The sequence below is a fragment of the Colias croceus genome, chromosome 26 (assembly GCF_905220415.1).
Source record: "Colias croceus chromosome 26, ilColCroc2.1".
NCBI classification, from domain to species: domain Eukaryota; kingdom Metazoa; phylum Arthropoda; class Insecta; order Lepidoptera; family Pieridae; genus Colias; species Colias croceus.
Window position 1 is genome coordinate 4,747,933 of NC_059562.1, and position 16,053 is coordinate 4,763,985.

The window sequence follows — 16,053 nt, forward strand, 5'->3', positions numbered from 1 at the left end:
CTTTTCCTTCGACCTATCATCCATAGACACATCCTTTTCTTCAAACGTTTCTGTGATTTCTTCGTCACTTACTTTACTACGCAACTCATCAGTCAATTGTTTTTCTAAAGTTTTTCCTTTGAAAGAAATAGCTCCAGCTCCTTTTTTGTCGTCATCGTCTTTCTTGTCATGATCGTCTTTTCTATCAAGACCATTCTTTAGTTCGGATTTTTTGTCAAATATTTGTTTCCCAAGATCAAACTTTCTTAATTTATCCTTCTCAGCTTTAATAGTTGTTTGAGATTCAGTTTCCGTTTCAGAGTCGGTAGATTTCTTTAAAAATTCACTATCTTCTTCAGAAGATACTTGGACTATTGTTGAATCCGTCCTTGCTGATTTTGTAAAAGATTTTGATTTATCTTCAAATTTAATTTTTGAGTCAAATTGTTGTATCGTCTCTTTGACAGATTTAACAACTTCGGTATGTTTTGTAGATTCAACGGAAACTTTGTGAATTTCTTGTGTTTCTATTTCTTGTTGTGTTTCCATTTGTTTTGCCTGCTCTCTTACAAATTCTTGAGTATATTCTACAGCTTGGTCATGCTCCATTGTGTGCTTTTTCAAAGCTTCTCTAGTTAATTTGATAGTTTTCGTAGTATCTATTTGTGGTTCCTTCGATATCTTTGTTTCAAAAACACTAATTTTATCTTTTAAAGTAGCCTCCGCAACATCTCTCTCTTCCATAACGAGTTCGGGTGACTTTTCTCCGTCCTCAAGTTTCTCAGCAACTCTTGCACTATCAATTTCTTTTTGAGAAATAACATCTTTAGAAAATGAGTCTTTTGTTTCTACCGTTTTGATTTCAATAGTTTCGGACGTTAAAGATTTTTTCGGTGTAATAACTATATTTGAGAAATCACCCGATGGAAAACGCATGGAATCGTTACGCATATGCCTTTGCAAATGTTTAGGGGTTGGTTTTGCAGGAGACGATGGGTCGAATTTTCTGAATTGTTCCACCTTATGTTCTTTAATTTCTTCCTTCTTTTCCTCTCGAACTTCTTTTAGAACTTCAGTTTCTTCAACTTCAGTAGTTTCAGGAGAGGTTTTAGAACGTGTTCTCTCTAATTTAGGTTCTTTTTCTTTTACCTAAAAATAAACATTGTTACTAGTAAATATACCAATAAATTGAATTATATGATTAACGGTGAAAAAGTAAACTTACCTGTTGTTCTATATCTTGGAATTTCTTAATATCAGGTTTAATTTGTGTTTTAATTTCAATTATTTCTTCTCTTATTTCCTTCTTTTGTTTAGATGCGGGTATTTTACTTGAACTCAATTTTTTAGTTATTTGCTGTTTGCGTTCTGCCACGCTACGTTTGACATCTGTAAAAATGATTTATTTTTATTAATTTGTTAAATCTTAAACCATTTACATTGTTGTTTGATATATCTACTACTGCACTAAAATATAATTAGTAAATTAAAGATGTCATTATGTCGTATTAAATTTTCAATCTCTATTAAATTACATAAAATTACATACCTTCATCTTCCTCACTCTCTTCACTAGGTGTAGGTGTTCTCTCAACTTCACTCTTATCAACGACAGATTTCTCTTCGGGTGAATATTTAGCCTCATCTTGGTCGAGATCTTCAGTGCGCATGCGTTCAGATATATGACTATCATCGATTGTTTCTTTCAGTTTATTGTCTTCTTCAGCTTTAAAACAAATACGTTCAAAATTAAGTTATTTTATAAGATGATATAAATTTAAAAAGTTATTAGAATACGATAAAATATTTAGTTTTTATGTCAGAGTCGGCAAAGGAGTTGGTGGGCCGGAAAGTTTTTGAAAATTTGCAGGATTGTTGACTTTTAAAAGATTGACAAGGAAAGAAAGGAAAGGACTGGTAACGAGATAGATTTAAGATGTTTTTTAATACTTTATTAAACATAAAATCTTGCGTATTATCATATGTTTCGTAAAATTGTAACACTAGAATATTGGCTAACATTAAAATTTATGATTAGTGCATATACTGATACCTTTGTAAGCCTCAATTTCTTCAGATTCTTGTCTCTCTTGATAAATATTACGTAGGATACGTCTCTCATTGGTGCCCTCTGATTGTGGTGCAATAATGTCATCTCTACCGATACGGCATAAAGCCAACTCTAACGAGTTATCTGAAATAGGAGCTTTATGAAATAAGTAACATTTTTATAGGTTCACTTATTTTTTGTCATTTAATTTAAATTTTCTACGTATGAATGTTATGGTAATATTATAAGTTTTAATGAAACGAATACTAGCTAATAATATACGTAAATAAAATAAATAAATTTTTCAACTTGTACATATTTTATTATTTTTATGCATCACCTGATATCATTAATGTATTTATCACTGGGATTATGTTACAATGAATTAAAAAAAATCTTTCTACGAATATACTTTTTTGGGAATTTTGTTCTAAACATAACAATAACATTTTAATCCTTTAATATTTCTGGATAGGTTTATTTAATAGTCCTACCTTGAGCCTTAGTTCCAGACTGTGTCTTCCACAACTTAAGCATCAACTGAGCCTGCTCTGCTGCTGTGATGCGTTTCGCTTGGATCTGGTTGACCGTAGCCACGCTGACTCCTAGCTCGTAGGCTAACGCTACCCAGTCTTTTCCTAGCAGGGTACAGATGTCTTCAAGCCTAAAGAAATACAGGAAATTTTTTTATTTTTGAAGTTATACTTCTTTTGGCGCGATGGAGAAAAATGATGAGAGTGAATTTTTACGATGCGCGCGCACACCGACATCTAAATTTAACAGCATGAAGTTAGTTCTAGGTGGTATGAAAATTGATAACTATGTTCAAGTTGTATATTTTAGTATTTTTTTCCATACGCCAAAGAAGTATAACTTCTAACGCGTGTACATAAGTACACACACTTTTTTAATTCGGTAACATATTTTAAGATCGTTTCAAAATGTTTTAATTATGTTAACTAAAAATAAACTGTTTTTTTTTCTACTGGAAATAGAACTAAGTAGATAGAACATATAATACAATAATCACGCAATTTCCGCAGTCCGCGTCTAAATCATGTAATGCCTAGAAAAGATTTTCCATAATCATAGAAGCTATTTTCGATCAATTTCATCAAAGCCAAATATGAAAAAAGAACAAAAAAAATCTTTTCATTTCAATCAACATTTGTACGTTTTACTAGATTTCCGCCCGCAGTTGCGCCCGCGTTTTCAAAGAAAAACCCGCATAGTTCCCGTTCCTATGGAATTTTCGGGATAAAAAGTAACCTATGTCTTATTCCGGGTCTTCGGGAACCTACATGCCAAATTTCATTGTAAATGTGAACCGATTTATCATATTAGTTGGAAGGCTAAAATTATAAATTACGTTACTAATTTACCTAGGGTCACTGAGCCTCTGTCTCCATATTAGCTCCTGCTCTTCAGTGCGTCGCGGCAATGTGTCCGATTGAATTGGTGATATCCTTTCAGATGGGATGTCATCTGGCACCATGATGTTAAGCACGGCAATCTGGAATAGGTATAATTTAGTTATAGTTAGAAAAATAGCCAGAATACTGATGTGACAGTTTTCTGGACAATTCCTGTTTTATTTTTGGAAGTCTGAATATGCAATTCGCAGAAAGTTCTTTTTGCAGATTGCATTTAATACAATAACGTTACATCAATAATTTTTAATGATGTTGGAGTAATTAATATACTTTTAAGGTAAACTATGGCTCTATGACTGACTACTTGCGATTTTACCATTTGGATATTAGTTTGCACATTAGAAAAAGCGCTCACATAAAATTTCATTCAATATTTCAAAGACAATATTTTCTTAAGACGATCTAATCATTTCTGATAAATGGCCTAAATAAAAACGACGTGTGTCACTCGGGGACTGCCGCGGTAAAGCTATTGCATGCTATGCCTTCAAGCCACACCTCCGCCCGTCGGAGTGGGGAGCGTGAGGTTTTTTCGTTACGGAATTTCTCGATTCAGTCCCCGCGCTCAAGGCCCGCAATAGAAGCTATGCAATAGCTTAAAATACACACCGGTGTTGGCGACGGTTCCCCTTTCGGAACCTTCGGGTCCCTCATGAACTGGCAGCGGCAGATCGGCTCCAGATCCTGGGTCTTGATCATCACGGGGAATGCCACCCGGTTCTCCCGGAATGCTCTGAACGGTATGGACAGCTGTTCACCGGACTTGGCCACGGGGACCAGGTTCCCACCGAATTCAAGGTAAATTGGTTTGCCTTCGTGCACCTGAGTATGAATTGATGAAATTTAGGTTAGTATGGAATATGATAAGTTTTTAAGCGTGATAAATTATATTACCCTTACAAATAATCGAGCATTTGTCTACTGAGAAGGCATTTAAATACATAAAAAAAAATATACCGGCCGAAATGATAACCTCCTTTTTTGAAGTCGGTTAGAAATGAATTTATAATGAATACGAAAATTGGTATCGAGTGTCTAGATAACTATTTCGTCATTGGTAGATGAAGTTATACAAATCATTTATTTCAATATTTTTAAAATGCTTTCATGACAATTAAATTGGGACATATGGCTTCTTTTCTGTCAACTTTAATTGCGTGTGTTTTGTTAATTATGTTTTATAGCAGAAAGGAATGTCTTAACTCGAAACTCAATATTTTATATTTATTATTATCATATATTTACCTCAACATCTCGACTCTTAGCAACTTGTATGAACCGTTCTATACGTTCCAAAGTTTTATCTTCCTTATCATCAGTAACACAGAACATTCGCAACTGAGCTTGTGTTTCATCTGTACGTTTAGCATATACCACAAAACGGGCCATAAATGGTACGTGAATTGCTTCCCTGTGAAGAAATAAAAAAAATAAATAATAATGGATCGTTTTACATGAAGGAACGTTTAAAAATATGTTTTTTACCAAATAATATATGTATTTGGTAAAATTAATTTGTTAGTGGTAAAAAAATTTTAGTGGTAAAATTAATATGTTAGTGGTAAAAAATTTTAGTGGTAAAACACTTTTAAAAACCTTTAAGATGATGCTTCAGAAGAAGATCGTTAAAAATTGAAAATATACATCCACATTATGTGTACCTGTATAACTCTGTTGCCATTTTCGTAGCATCTTCAACATGCCGGCAATCGATGAGCCAATACCGAGCAGACACGGTTGTCGTGAAAGATACGCAATCGTTCACGAATGTCAATGGCGTATTTTCCGTAACGTCCTCCCAATGAGCGCGATTTGTTCCACCTAACATGAACAATTGCTTGTTGAATTCACAAGTCACAGGTCTTTAATTGCTTACAAATTCTCTTTGAAAAAAAGTAGCTATAAGGCAGAAGAGCGGCTTTTACGCTTTTCCTATCTGCCATAATATGTACCTATATCATTACTTACGCATGCAAGCTTCAAACTACCTCAAAATACTTGTACTGATCAAAATACATAACAACATTTGTTTTGAGGATTTGTGTGTCATACAATTCATACGACTTGTTGAGTTTATTTCAATAAAACATGATCAGGTCAGAAATTGAATAGAAAGGTCAACAAATAAAACAAAAAATGTTCCAAAACGGCCTATAGCAAACACACAACAAGCAAGGACGGCATACCACAGAAAAAAATAAAATAAACAACATACCGTTTTCAATCTTTGTCATGAAAAAGTGATTAAATGTGACACACTCTTATATGGTAAAACCTGTTAAGCACTGTGCTGTATTTTTAAAAAATAAATTAATGATTTTGCATTCTGATTAATAAATTTTGCAGATTGGAATTTCGGAAAACAGATCTCTCGAAGGACATTCACTGGAAAAAATAAATAAAAAAACAAAAAATCCAATTGGCGTGCGTCATTTGGTCCAGAACAGTGAGTAAAATGACAAATTAAATGATATAAAAAATATAAAAGATGAAAACGAAAGAACATAACTGATAGGCCGTTTTGGAAAAGAATTATCAGTATAAGCAAAATAACGAAAATTGGGAACACTGACGCAGAATGAAATGAAGATGATAAATGAAGTAACTGAAGAACAAGAAACATTATTTTGTATAATTTAAATACCGATGCATTTGTGTTTAAATATTTTACAGTGTGCCAAAAGTTCTTAATAAGTATACTATTGAAACCGCACTGATCCTAAATCGTAAAAATAAAGTGAGAGAAACGAAGTGCATCATTGTTGAAAACTCTTTGTTTATGATACAGAGTGACTGTGACTTTAAAAGCGAGAACTTCAGCCCGTGCAAAGAAGAATTATGTAACAAAAGCAAAGATGGAAAAGCATTCAAAAGTGAAGAGGTTAAAAGAATATTATAATTGATAATTATACTCGGTAATACAAAGCTCAGAGTATAAATATCAACGAAAGAAACGAACGTGAGAACAAACAAAAACGTAAAAGGACAAATAAAAGATAATTCCAACAAAAATGTGTAACATAATTTGACATATCGATTTGGATTTATTGTATCTGTATAGTACCTCTAATTGTTTTTACCTTCGAGAGATCTTTTGCGAAATACCCCTGTTGGTGCACGCCGAAAAGGTGGCAGCGTATTAATTTACGCCACACACGGTGAGCGTGCAACACACACAAACACACGAGAACAAAGACATGTAGACACGCACAAAACGCACACATAGGGATGTATCCCTTTAGCTGCTTTGTGTATTTGCTATAAGCGTCATTAGTTGGCATGTTTGCCTAACAGTGGGCCTTATCAGTGTTTGTTAAGAGTAATATATATTATGTACTTTATAAAGAAATTTAATTCTACACTAGTCACCGATTAACATGCTGATCCCATTGAAGACCACGATGGGATAGATATGTAAACTGAATACTTAATCAAGTCTAGTTTCGATAATTTTAAATACTCTAATCTATATCGTTAGACTTTAGCAGCTATATCAATTTACAATTAATATCGAACTATAATTAAAACGAAGTCATTCGAATTATAAGAACTATCGGCTACCGATATCTTCGAGACTAACAAATTACGAACTGTTTAGAGGAGAATTGTTTTAACTAATACTACATTACCTGCAACTGTGTTGTAATGGAATATCAGAATATCATCAATTTATTTTTATAACTCAAGCAAATACTTCATTAGCTTTCCTCATTTTAGCTTAACTTACCTCACGTTTGTATGCAAAGCTTGATTTTTAATCTCATCAAGATAGCAAACACAAGCCATACTCCATTGCAACACTTAATCATATTTAATAGGTCATGGAAGTCCATTACGACTATGTGTAAGATGAAACTTCAAAAAATACATAATATTTCAAACGGAGAGTTAATTTTACTATCATATTGTTGTACACAACAATCTGATGGTATCCCATACAAAAGTCGTAATGTCCCAATCGCTGAATTTGCAAGAAAATGTACGGAAAGTGTAAAAAGTGTACCTGAAATGGAGCAAAGTAATCTTAATGTTGGAGCTGATGATGTACTATATTGATTCGTCATTCCCTGGGTATGAGGTCGTGGAGCCGGCATGCTCAGTGTTATGGCTTTGTGGAATTTTCTTCGTCTTGGCTCTACTGTCACCACAGGAGACACAGCCACTCCCCTGCCCAATAGTTTGGCAGTCAGCTCAGAATCAATTATTTGAGCCTGTAAAAGTATAATATTCAATTCATCTGGTGACTTAAAATGTATGGCTAAAGACCAAACGCGAATGGCTATAAATCATGCACTGATAGCGCAATAAACAGAGGTGCATATTATGATAGAAAATAAATTGCACTTACCCTCATTCTACAGAAAACAAAAGAAAGTATACCACAGAATCCTTGCGCAGGTAAATCGCACAATAAATCACTAGGACGATATTGTAAAATAAAAATGGATGGGTGAGGTAGAGCAGACGGTGCATAAGAAAGCAAATATGAAAATATGAAATCACAGCAAAAGCAGTAAGGAAAAATAAATTCACACTCGGTATTCACTCATTATTTCTCACACATGCGCTTTAAAAAAAGATGCACACATTATGCTATAACATAAGCTGTAAATACTAAACAAAAATTGCAAAAATAAAATAAATTTACATCATGCAAATCTCACGTTTGGTCTTTAGGGGCATACAATACATTTCAAACATTCAAATATAATCGATATGTCATTGAAGCATTTATGGAACAATAACCCAATAAATTTAGCAAATACCTTAAACATACATACAATAAAATACGTCACTCCAATTAACTGACGACAATTCCGTAATATATCTATGCAAGTTTAATAACAAATCAATACAAATAGCATGCTTACGATCTAGCCTAAAGACCAACAAGAGAATACAAGACAAGTCATTCAAAACGCGTCAAACGCAGTGTGAGAAAACTCTAGAACAACTGTTTCGGTGATTTCATATCGCTCAATACTTGCTTCAATTGAAAACAAAGTATTCACATTGTATGACTTTTATTCATTTTCATCTACATATATACGCAATTTAAGTCAATTTCTAAATTTATTGGGTACATGTCTATAGAGGAGTAACGTATTGAAATTGAACCAATTGTAAGACGAATTACATTCACATGATTTTCAAGGTGTGTTTTTGAGCAATTTTGAATTTTTTAAACTTTTAGATACATTGTATCAAGAGAAAGTAATAACTTCTTAGTGTGAATTAAAATAATGATAAAATGTGAATATAATCTGTCTGTGAATAAATCTCAATATTGTTATATCACAATTTGCCTAACATCTTCAGTTACTAAATAGTTAATACAAATAATGTTGTTTTGGTTTGCAAATTAACTACAGCATATTTCTCTAACTCGGTAGCTTGCCAATTATTCAATTCCGTCTAAAACGTATTTTTTAACATTCTCATTGAAGCTTATTAAATAAATCGAGGATAGATATTACATAATATTATATAATAAAATAGACTACTAGGTATTATGCATAAATAAGTTTAAGGAGAGGTGAGAAAGAATAGATCAGCAATATATTTGCTCAAATGTATATAAAACTATTCAAGTAAGAGCTAGCGCGCAAGAGCAACTTTTGTCTCCGCAACTATTTTGTCTCTCCCATAAACTCTATGGGGTGTTCCGTCGCTACGTGCGCGCACTTTCTTACTAGCTCATAGAGTTGATGGGAGAGACTAAATAGTTGCGGAGACAAAAGTTGCTCTTGCGCGCTAGCTCTAAAACATCTACGATACACGCTCCACTATTTAATACAATACTAGCTTATTCATAATAGAAGACGAGAAGAAAACTATAAAATATGCTATACAAAGGATCAAAGAACAATAGACGTGTTTAATAAAAATGCTAATCGTGTTAAGAAGGAAAGGTTTTATTACTTAAAATGGAAGTGGTGTCAATTCGTCAACTCGTATTGCTTTCTATCCAATAATGTTAAAGGAAATAGGAATTCAAGCTCCAAGTAAAATTTATGTTTATTATTAAATATAATACGGCGCGAAACGCGGAAACTTTTGGTGTCGGAGGCCAAGTTCCTCTTTGGGTAGTAAAAAATACACACAGACATAGTATAAAACAAAGTCGCTTTCTCTGTCCCTATGTCCCTTTGTATGCTTAAATCTTTAAAACTAGGCAACGGATTTTGATGCGGTTTTTTTAATAGATATAGAGTGATTCAAGAGGAAGGTTTTAGTATATAATTTATTAGGTTTTAGACAAAGCGGGCGAAGCCGCGGGCGGTAAGCTAGTTAATATAATATAATATATTAATATAATATATTTGTTACTGATGCTCGGATTTTGCGGGTAGTTTAAGTAAGCACTGTCTTTAAATTATTGTCTTCTTTATTTCCTCGTCAACATTATTAGAAAGATGCACAGTTATAAAGATTTCGTGACTAACAGAATTGACACCGATGTCTAAATTCTAAACTATTCGTATTGTAATATTATTTTGGCATTCGTTTTGTACTCTTGTTTTATCAGAGTTTATAGAACACAATACATTTGGCAGTCGGGATAAATAAATGTAAACTGCAAAGGTCGCTAAACACACATACAAATAAATAATTCTTAAAATTAAACAGTGATTCGAAAATTTCAAACACGCATAAATATTTTTCTATCGCTTATGTCTATGGTAACCATAAAATGTAAAGTATTCGATACAATATCATAAGTACTGTTTATACCGACTTGGTCGGTTCTAATTAATACTGACCGTATACTGACTAATTGGCCGGTTGCAGAGCTTGACCGACCATCAGTGCGTACGTCAGTCGCGCTTGTCATATGTATGGAAATTCATAAAACCGTTCATAGCTAGACCGACCATACGCACGCGTATTTTCATGCGCATTAGGCTGGTTGCAGAGCTTCACCGACCGTCAGTGCGTACCGTCGGTCCTGACGATACGCATCAACAATGTGTATGACTATGACACTAATGCGCATGACAATACCCGTGTGTATGGTCGGTCTAGCTATGAACGGTTTTATGAATTTCCATACATAGGACAAGCGCGACTGACGTACGCACTGATGGTCGGTCAAGCTCTGCAACCGGCCTTTATATTTCCAAATACTTTATTCCCTGACACATTTAAAATATCGTATATTTGAATTTCAATTCACACATACACATTTGATATTGATATGTATTACAAATAGATGTCAGTAGAAATCCTGGATATGGTAAAAATCCTACCAAATTAAAGAGAAACGTTTCTTCTTAGACACATTATTGACGGTGATCTTTTTCAAGTTCTTATCCTTAACTCCGGTGCGGGGTTTAAAGAGGTTTACCTGTAAGCCCACTTTGATCTTCTTGGTGAGAGCACCTTGCGGGAAGACGGCCTGCACTTGCGGGACAACTGAACTGGATACCATGCCACCTGCAAGGAAATAAATAAATAAAAAAAGACGTGTGTCACTCGGGGACTGCCGCGGTAAAGCTATTGCATGCTATGCCTTCAAGCCACACCTCCGCCCGTCGGAGTGGGGAGCGTGAGGTTTTTTCGTTACGGAATTTCTCGATTCGTTCCCCGCGCTCAAGGCCCGCGATAGAAGCTATGCAATAGCTTAAAAAAAAACTTTAAAATTCATATAAATATAATTATTATAAACTCCAGACACATTTTCTAGATTGACTTGGAAATTCAAGGTGAGAAGACTGGATATACATGATGTGGCCTAAAGAATAGATAATCTGGTAAGTGGAAATAGGAATATTGTGGCGGTTTAAAAAAATGCATATATGAATAATAGACAAACGCATATTCAGAAAAATATATATAGAACAAAAGAACAAAATACATTTATTAGAATCACCAAAGTACCACCACCACATAAAAAAAACAATAACAAAAGCACTCTTAAACACTATCTATGGACAAAAACAATATAAAAAAGAAAACTTAAAAGCTAAAAATCTAATATATAAAAATTTGTGTGGCGACTGGTGACCTAAAGGGTAAGGCCACTCAGCATATGCTATGCCGCACCGGTATAGTCGGCATAGCGCTGATTTTCAGGGCCCAACCAGACAACAGACCCGTAAGTCTAAAGTGTCCCTAGTAATAAAATATAGTTATATAACAAAAATAAAATGAAATAATATAAAATAAAACAAAGTAGAAAAATTTAAATAAATAAGTGAGTGTTTGTATTTATAAAATATTATAACATTTACAAATTAATGAAATAAATGAAACAAATATCAATACTTAAATTACATAAATAAATAATGAAATATTACATAACATTTAAATTGAATGCAAATATATTGCATAGTATATATCGAATGCAAAACATAATATACATATATCTATCTCTATATATATCTCGAATATCGACGGACTTCTATTTAACACTAGCTTTCCACCCGCAGCTTCGCCCGCGCAGTCAAAGAAAAACCCGCATAGTTCCCGTTCCCGTGGGATTTCCGGGACTACTAGACCTATCCTATTTCCCGGGGTAAAAAGTAGCCTTTCTCGAATATCTCCATACCAAACTTCCTGCAAATTGGTTCAGTAGTTAAGGCGTGATTGAGTAACAGACAGACAGAGTTACTTTCGCATTTATAATATTAGTATAAATTAAAACGCATTTTTCTGAACTGCCTCAAAATCTTTTATCTCCAGTTACCAGATTATCCATTCTTACACCTTGTATATTAGAATATTATGTAGAGTTTTTGGAAATATTTCTAGGACTTACCTTCAGGTCCAATAGCATGAACCTCCTGTCGTATACGTGATATCACAGCGAAATATTGAGGGAAGTCGTGGGTCAGAATGCGTGTGACCCGCGCTGCTTCCCAGCTCCTCTCTTCCTCACTTGTATCTAGAGAAAACAGTTAAATTAGTATAACGTAGTATAAGAACGAATCTTATAGAAAAAAAAAATACTTTGAAAATCCACTACCGGTATCCCAGTTGGATTAGGAAGAAAATTGAGATTTTCAATCTGTCAGTGACATATTTTAGAAACATTGTAAAATTGTGGAATTGAATTTAAATTAGCAGTCGCCCACAGAAACAAATAAACTCAAATTACATTGGTCGATAGTCTTATCCATAAATATGATTGTGTATCAGTTTCGGAAATCGTCTCAAACTCAAACGTTAAAGCATCTTCAAATAGTCTTATCCATAAATATGTATCAGTTGTAAATTGTGTATCAGTTTCGGAAATCGAAATTTTACTCAAACGTTACAGCATCTCTAATCTTGAACTATTTAAAAATGACATTCGAATGATTCTAGACTATTCCAGAAGTACCTTCAATTTCCAGCGTCTCATTCAATATGTCCTGCACTACGTCATCAGTAGCGTCCGCGTTGTGTTCCCGCCAACTGCTCCCGTTGTCCGAGCGCAGTATCACGATCTCGCGCTCTTTGCCGCGTAGCGACGCGTAATGCGGCACTTCTAGTATTACGGGCCTGGAATATTTGGGATAATTTTATTATTACGGGCCTGGAATATTTGGGATAATTTTATTATTAACTAGCTTTCCACTCGCAGCATCGTCCGCGCAGTCAAAAAAACCCACACAGTTCCCGTTCCCGTGGGATTTCCGGGATAAAACCTATCCTATGTCCCGGGGTAAAAAGTAGCCTGTCCTTTCTCGGGTATCAAAATATCTCTATACCAAATTTCATGCAAATTGGTTCAGTATTTAATGCGTGATTGAGTAACAGACAGACAGAAAGAGTAATTTTCGCATTTAAAATATTATTAATATGGATTGAAGGCCTTTAGTCAGATTTCAAATTGATTCTAACATCAACTTCGGAATCTTGTTCTGCAGAAGGCTGATAACAATATTATGTGGCAGTATCTATTGTATCAATCGGTGAAGCAGAACTTTAATGAATGCTGAAGCCTATATTTAGTATCGATTGGTGTATATTAACCACTACGTTATATTTAAAAGCTTTTGTGTATACTTTATGCGGTATGAATTCTTCTGACATTTGAAGTAATTATTATCATTCAATCGTTTAATGAAATTAAACTGAAGAGGTAACATAAATTTTCCATCTAATATTCACGCCGATTTCTTGAATAGATTTGAAAAAGATTCGTGAATAACTTACCCCAAAAATTTGGCAGAAACAGGTCCCATCTCCAATACTCTTGCAGCCAAAGCTTCTCCTTCCATCAGAGGTGGCATGTGGTTTATACGGGATGGCTTCAAATATCTGGAATAAATATTATAATATTAAATATTAAAAAAGATGTGTGTCACTCGGGTACTGCCGCGGTAAAGCTATTGCATGCTATGCCTTCAAGTCACACCTCCGCCCGTCGGAGTGGAGAGCGTGAGGATTTTTCGTTACGGAATTTTTGGATTCGGTCCCCGCGCTCAAGGCCCGCGATAGAAGATATGCAATAGCTTAAAATCTTTTCTTGCAGATGAAGAATTTGAACATTAATTTTACTTCCAAAACTGTTATGTGAAAAAGTCTATGTTAAATCAAGAGTGGCTGTACCATAAAAGTTTTACTAAGCCCGTGTCCGTATCGGACATACGTTATATTTATCACAAAATTTATAATATTTACATACAAGTGGATCGATAATATTTTACGAAACAAATTCTTTTCCTGACAAATTGATTTAAATATTAATCAGTATAAAAAATTCAGGATATTTTAAAGTCTGTTAAAATTTCTTCTTTCTTTACTCAAATACAAGTACCAGGGCATCATATTCACCTGCAAGTGATCCTGATAGGCTGCTGAGCAGAGAGCGGCGGTACGATGACCCGCACCCCGCCCCCCCGGCACCCGCGCAGCGCCCCGCCCCGCGCGTCCACCAGGAACGATACCAGGAAACTAGACATTAGAGGAGTTTGTATAGTATGGATAATGCATGTTTTATTTGTTTATGTTCTCTCTGTATGTCTGTGTCTATCGTGTGTGAAATAACATGTAGATGAATAATTATTAGTATAAATAATATATACAAATATTATTATATATTTTGGGTGTACTTACTTCTTCCATTGTAACTTTTTCCTGTAATTCCGTATCCAGTTAGCATGTGCATGAAGAAACTTTTAATTATTAACACCAATACATCTGAAATTATTTGTAAAAATAATAATAAAGTATACATAGAATTATGATTATTTCAAAAAAATATTTATCCATATTGTAGTACCATATAATCCATATTGAAATTGAAAATCGGTATCAAATGTAGACTTTATTATGTAGTATTCGTTACTAATAATTTTTATGTTAATCAAGGATCAAGATTGTTTACCTTTTTTTAATAAAATGGAAATATGAATTTAAAGAGGATGGTAAAGGTAAAGGTGTAGAAATGAAAAATTATGAAGGTAGTTGTAAATTTCCAGAAGCTTAAAGTAAAATAAAACGTAGTCACGTTAAAAGTTAAAACTAGCTAGAAATAATAAAACGAATACTGACTTAGGTAACGTAGGATCGACGTTATAACAGTAGCCTTCTGGCGCATGCGCAGTGCTGTATCGGCTGATGCTCTTCACCACCACCTCGCTTTGCGGCTGGAAGCCTAGCCCGTTCACGGATCCTGGTAAAATTAATATTAGTTTCATATTAATGTAAAATATAAAACAATATTGCTAATGAATTTCAAAAAAATGTATGGTTTTTTTTTTCGAAATTATGATGTTTAATACTAACAACTAAGTAATAAAAGAAATAACTCATATTTGCCACTTAAATTTGCTATGCGTCAAAAATATAATATAAACGATAAGTACATGTTAAAAATACCCATTATTTACAAAATTAAATTTCAGTTTTACTATATCCATTTGTAAGTGATTAAAATCAAATAAAATATAACGATTTTGAGTTACTCCTTGTTGTTTTAAAGAAATTTGACAACATGGAGCATAGTATAAAATAATTACTAGCATGCATTGTATTACACCCGAATTAATGATAGACGAGTAATAAAACTCACCCTGAGAAATTTCCATAATATTCTTATGACTCATGGCAGATTCCGTTCTCTCGTCCTTGGTTACATCAATAGGTAGAGAGTCGTCGCCGAGGGACTTCATGTCATCAGCTGTGAGGTATCTGTACGGCTGATCATTGAGGATTGTGTCTTCACCTTAGGAAATATAGATTACTGCTTTAAAACAAGTGGAGGGTTTGATGAAACTAGGCAGTTATGGTAAATGTGGTTTATTGCTTTAAACTTTAAAGCAATGGAGAATTATATGAAAGGCTGGATATGGGTTGTGAAGCATTGATTAGTTTTGTTAATCTTACAATCTTATGGAAGATTGAACAATTCATTGTTATGGCATTATTAGGAAATATGCTGATTTCAATTTTAGAAACTGTATATTTAGGAACAGTTACACTGATTTGATTTTAAAAATAAATTAATATGTCTATATTGTTAAAATCAGGTTTAAAGTTAAACCAGCAATATTACATACTTTCTAAACACTACAAATTCTAATAAGATTGATTTTCTGTTATGCGACTTTCAATTAATAATTCTACCAGATCATGGTTAGAATTAAACCAGCTACTTCA

General features: G+C 33.8%; 1 protein-coding gene across 3 annotated transcripts in view; it reads right to left on the reverse strand.

Moving 5' to 3' along the window:
* The window catches only part of LOC123703574 (ankyrin-2-like), a 63,434-nt gene that overhangs the window by 18,742 nt on the left and 28,639 nt on the right, over positions 1 to 16,053 (reverse strand). For 2 of the 3 annotated variants that reach the window (XM_045651649.1, XM_045651650.1), the window contains 18 exons: positions 15,467 to 15,619; positions 14,947 to 15,067; positions 14,509 to 14,529; positions 14,227 to 14,346; positions 13,606 to 13,710; positions 12,788 to 12,948; positions 12,224 to 12,349; positions 10,811 to 10,899; positions 7,466 to 7,673; positions 5,124 to 5,283; positions 4,708 to 4,873; positions 4,072 to 4,284; positions 3,412 to 3,542; positions 2,524 to 2,693; positions 2,033 to 2,173; positions 1,529 to 1,705; positions 1,205 to 1,368; positions 1 to 1,128 (listed from right to left, as the gene is read on the reverse strand). In XM_045651649.1, coding sequence (XP_045507605.1) covers positions 1 to 1,128; positions 1,205 to 1,368; positions 1,529 to 1,705; positions 2,033 to 2,173; positions 2,524 to 2,693; positions 3,412 to 3,542; positions 4,072 to 4,284; positions 4,708 to 4,873; positions 5,124 to 5,283; positions 7,466 to 7,673; positions 10,811 to 10,899; positions 12,224 to 12,349; positions 12,788 to 12,948; positions 13,606 to 13,710; positions 14,227 to 14,346; positions 14,509 to 14,529; positions 14,947 to 15,067; positions 15,467 to 15,619 — 3,554 coding nt within the window. Of the gene's footprint in view, positions 1,129 to 1,204; positions 1,369 to 1,528; positions 1,706 to 2,032; positions 2,174 to 2,523; positions 2,694 to 3,411; positions 3,543 to 4,071; positions 4,285 to 4,707; positions 4,874 to 5,123; positions 5,284 to 7,465; positions 7,674 to 10,810; positions 10,900 to 12,223; positions 12,350 to 12,787; positions 12,949 to 13,605; positions 13,711 to 14,226; positions 14,347 to 14,508; positions 14,593 to 14,946; positions 15,068 to 15,466; positions 15,620 to 16,053 lie in introns of those variants that run through there. The other variant, XR_006753016.1, reaches the window with a different exon arrangement.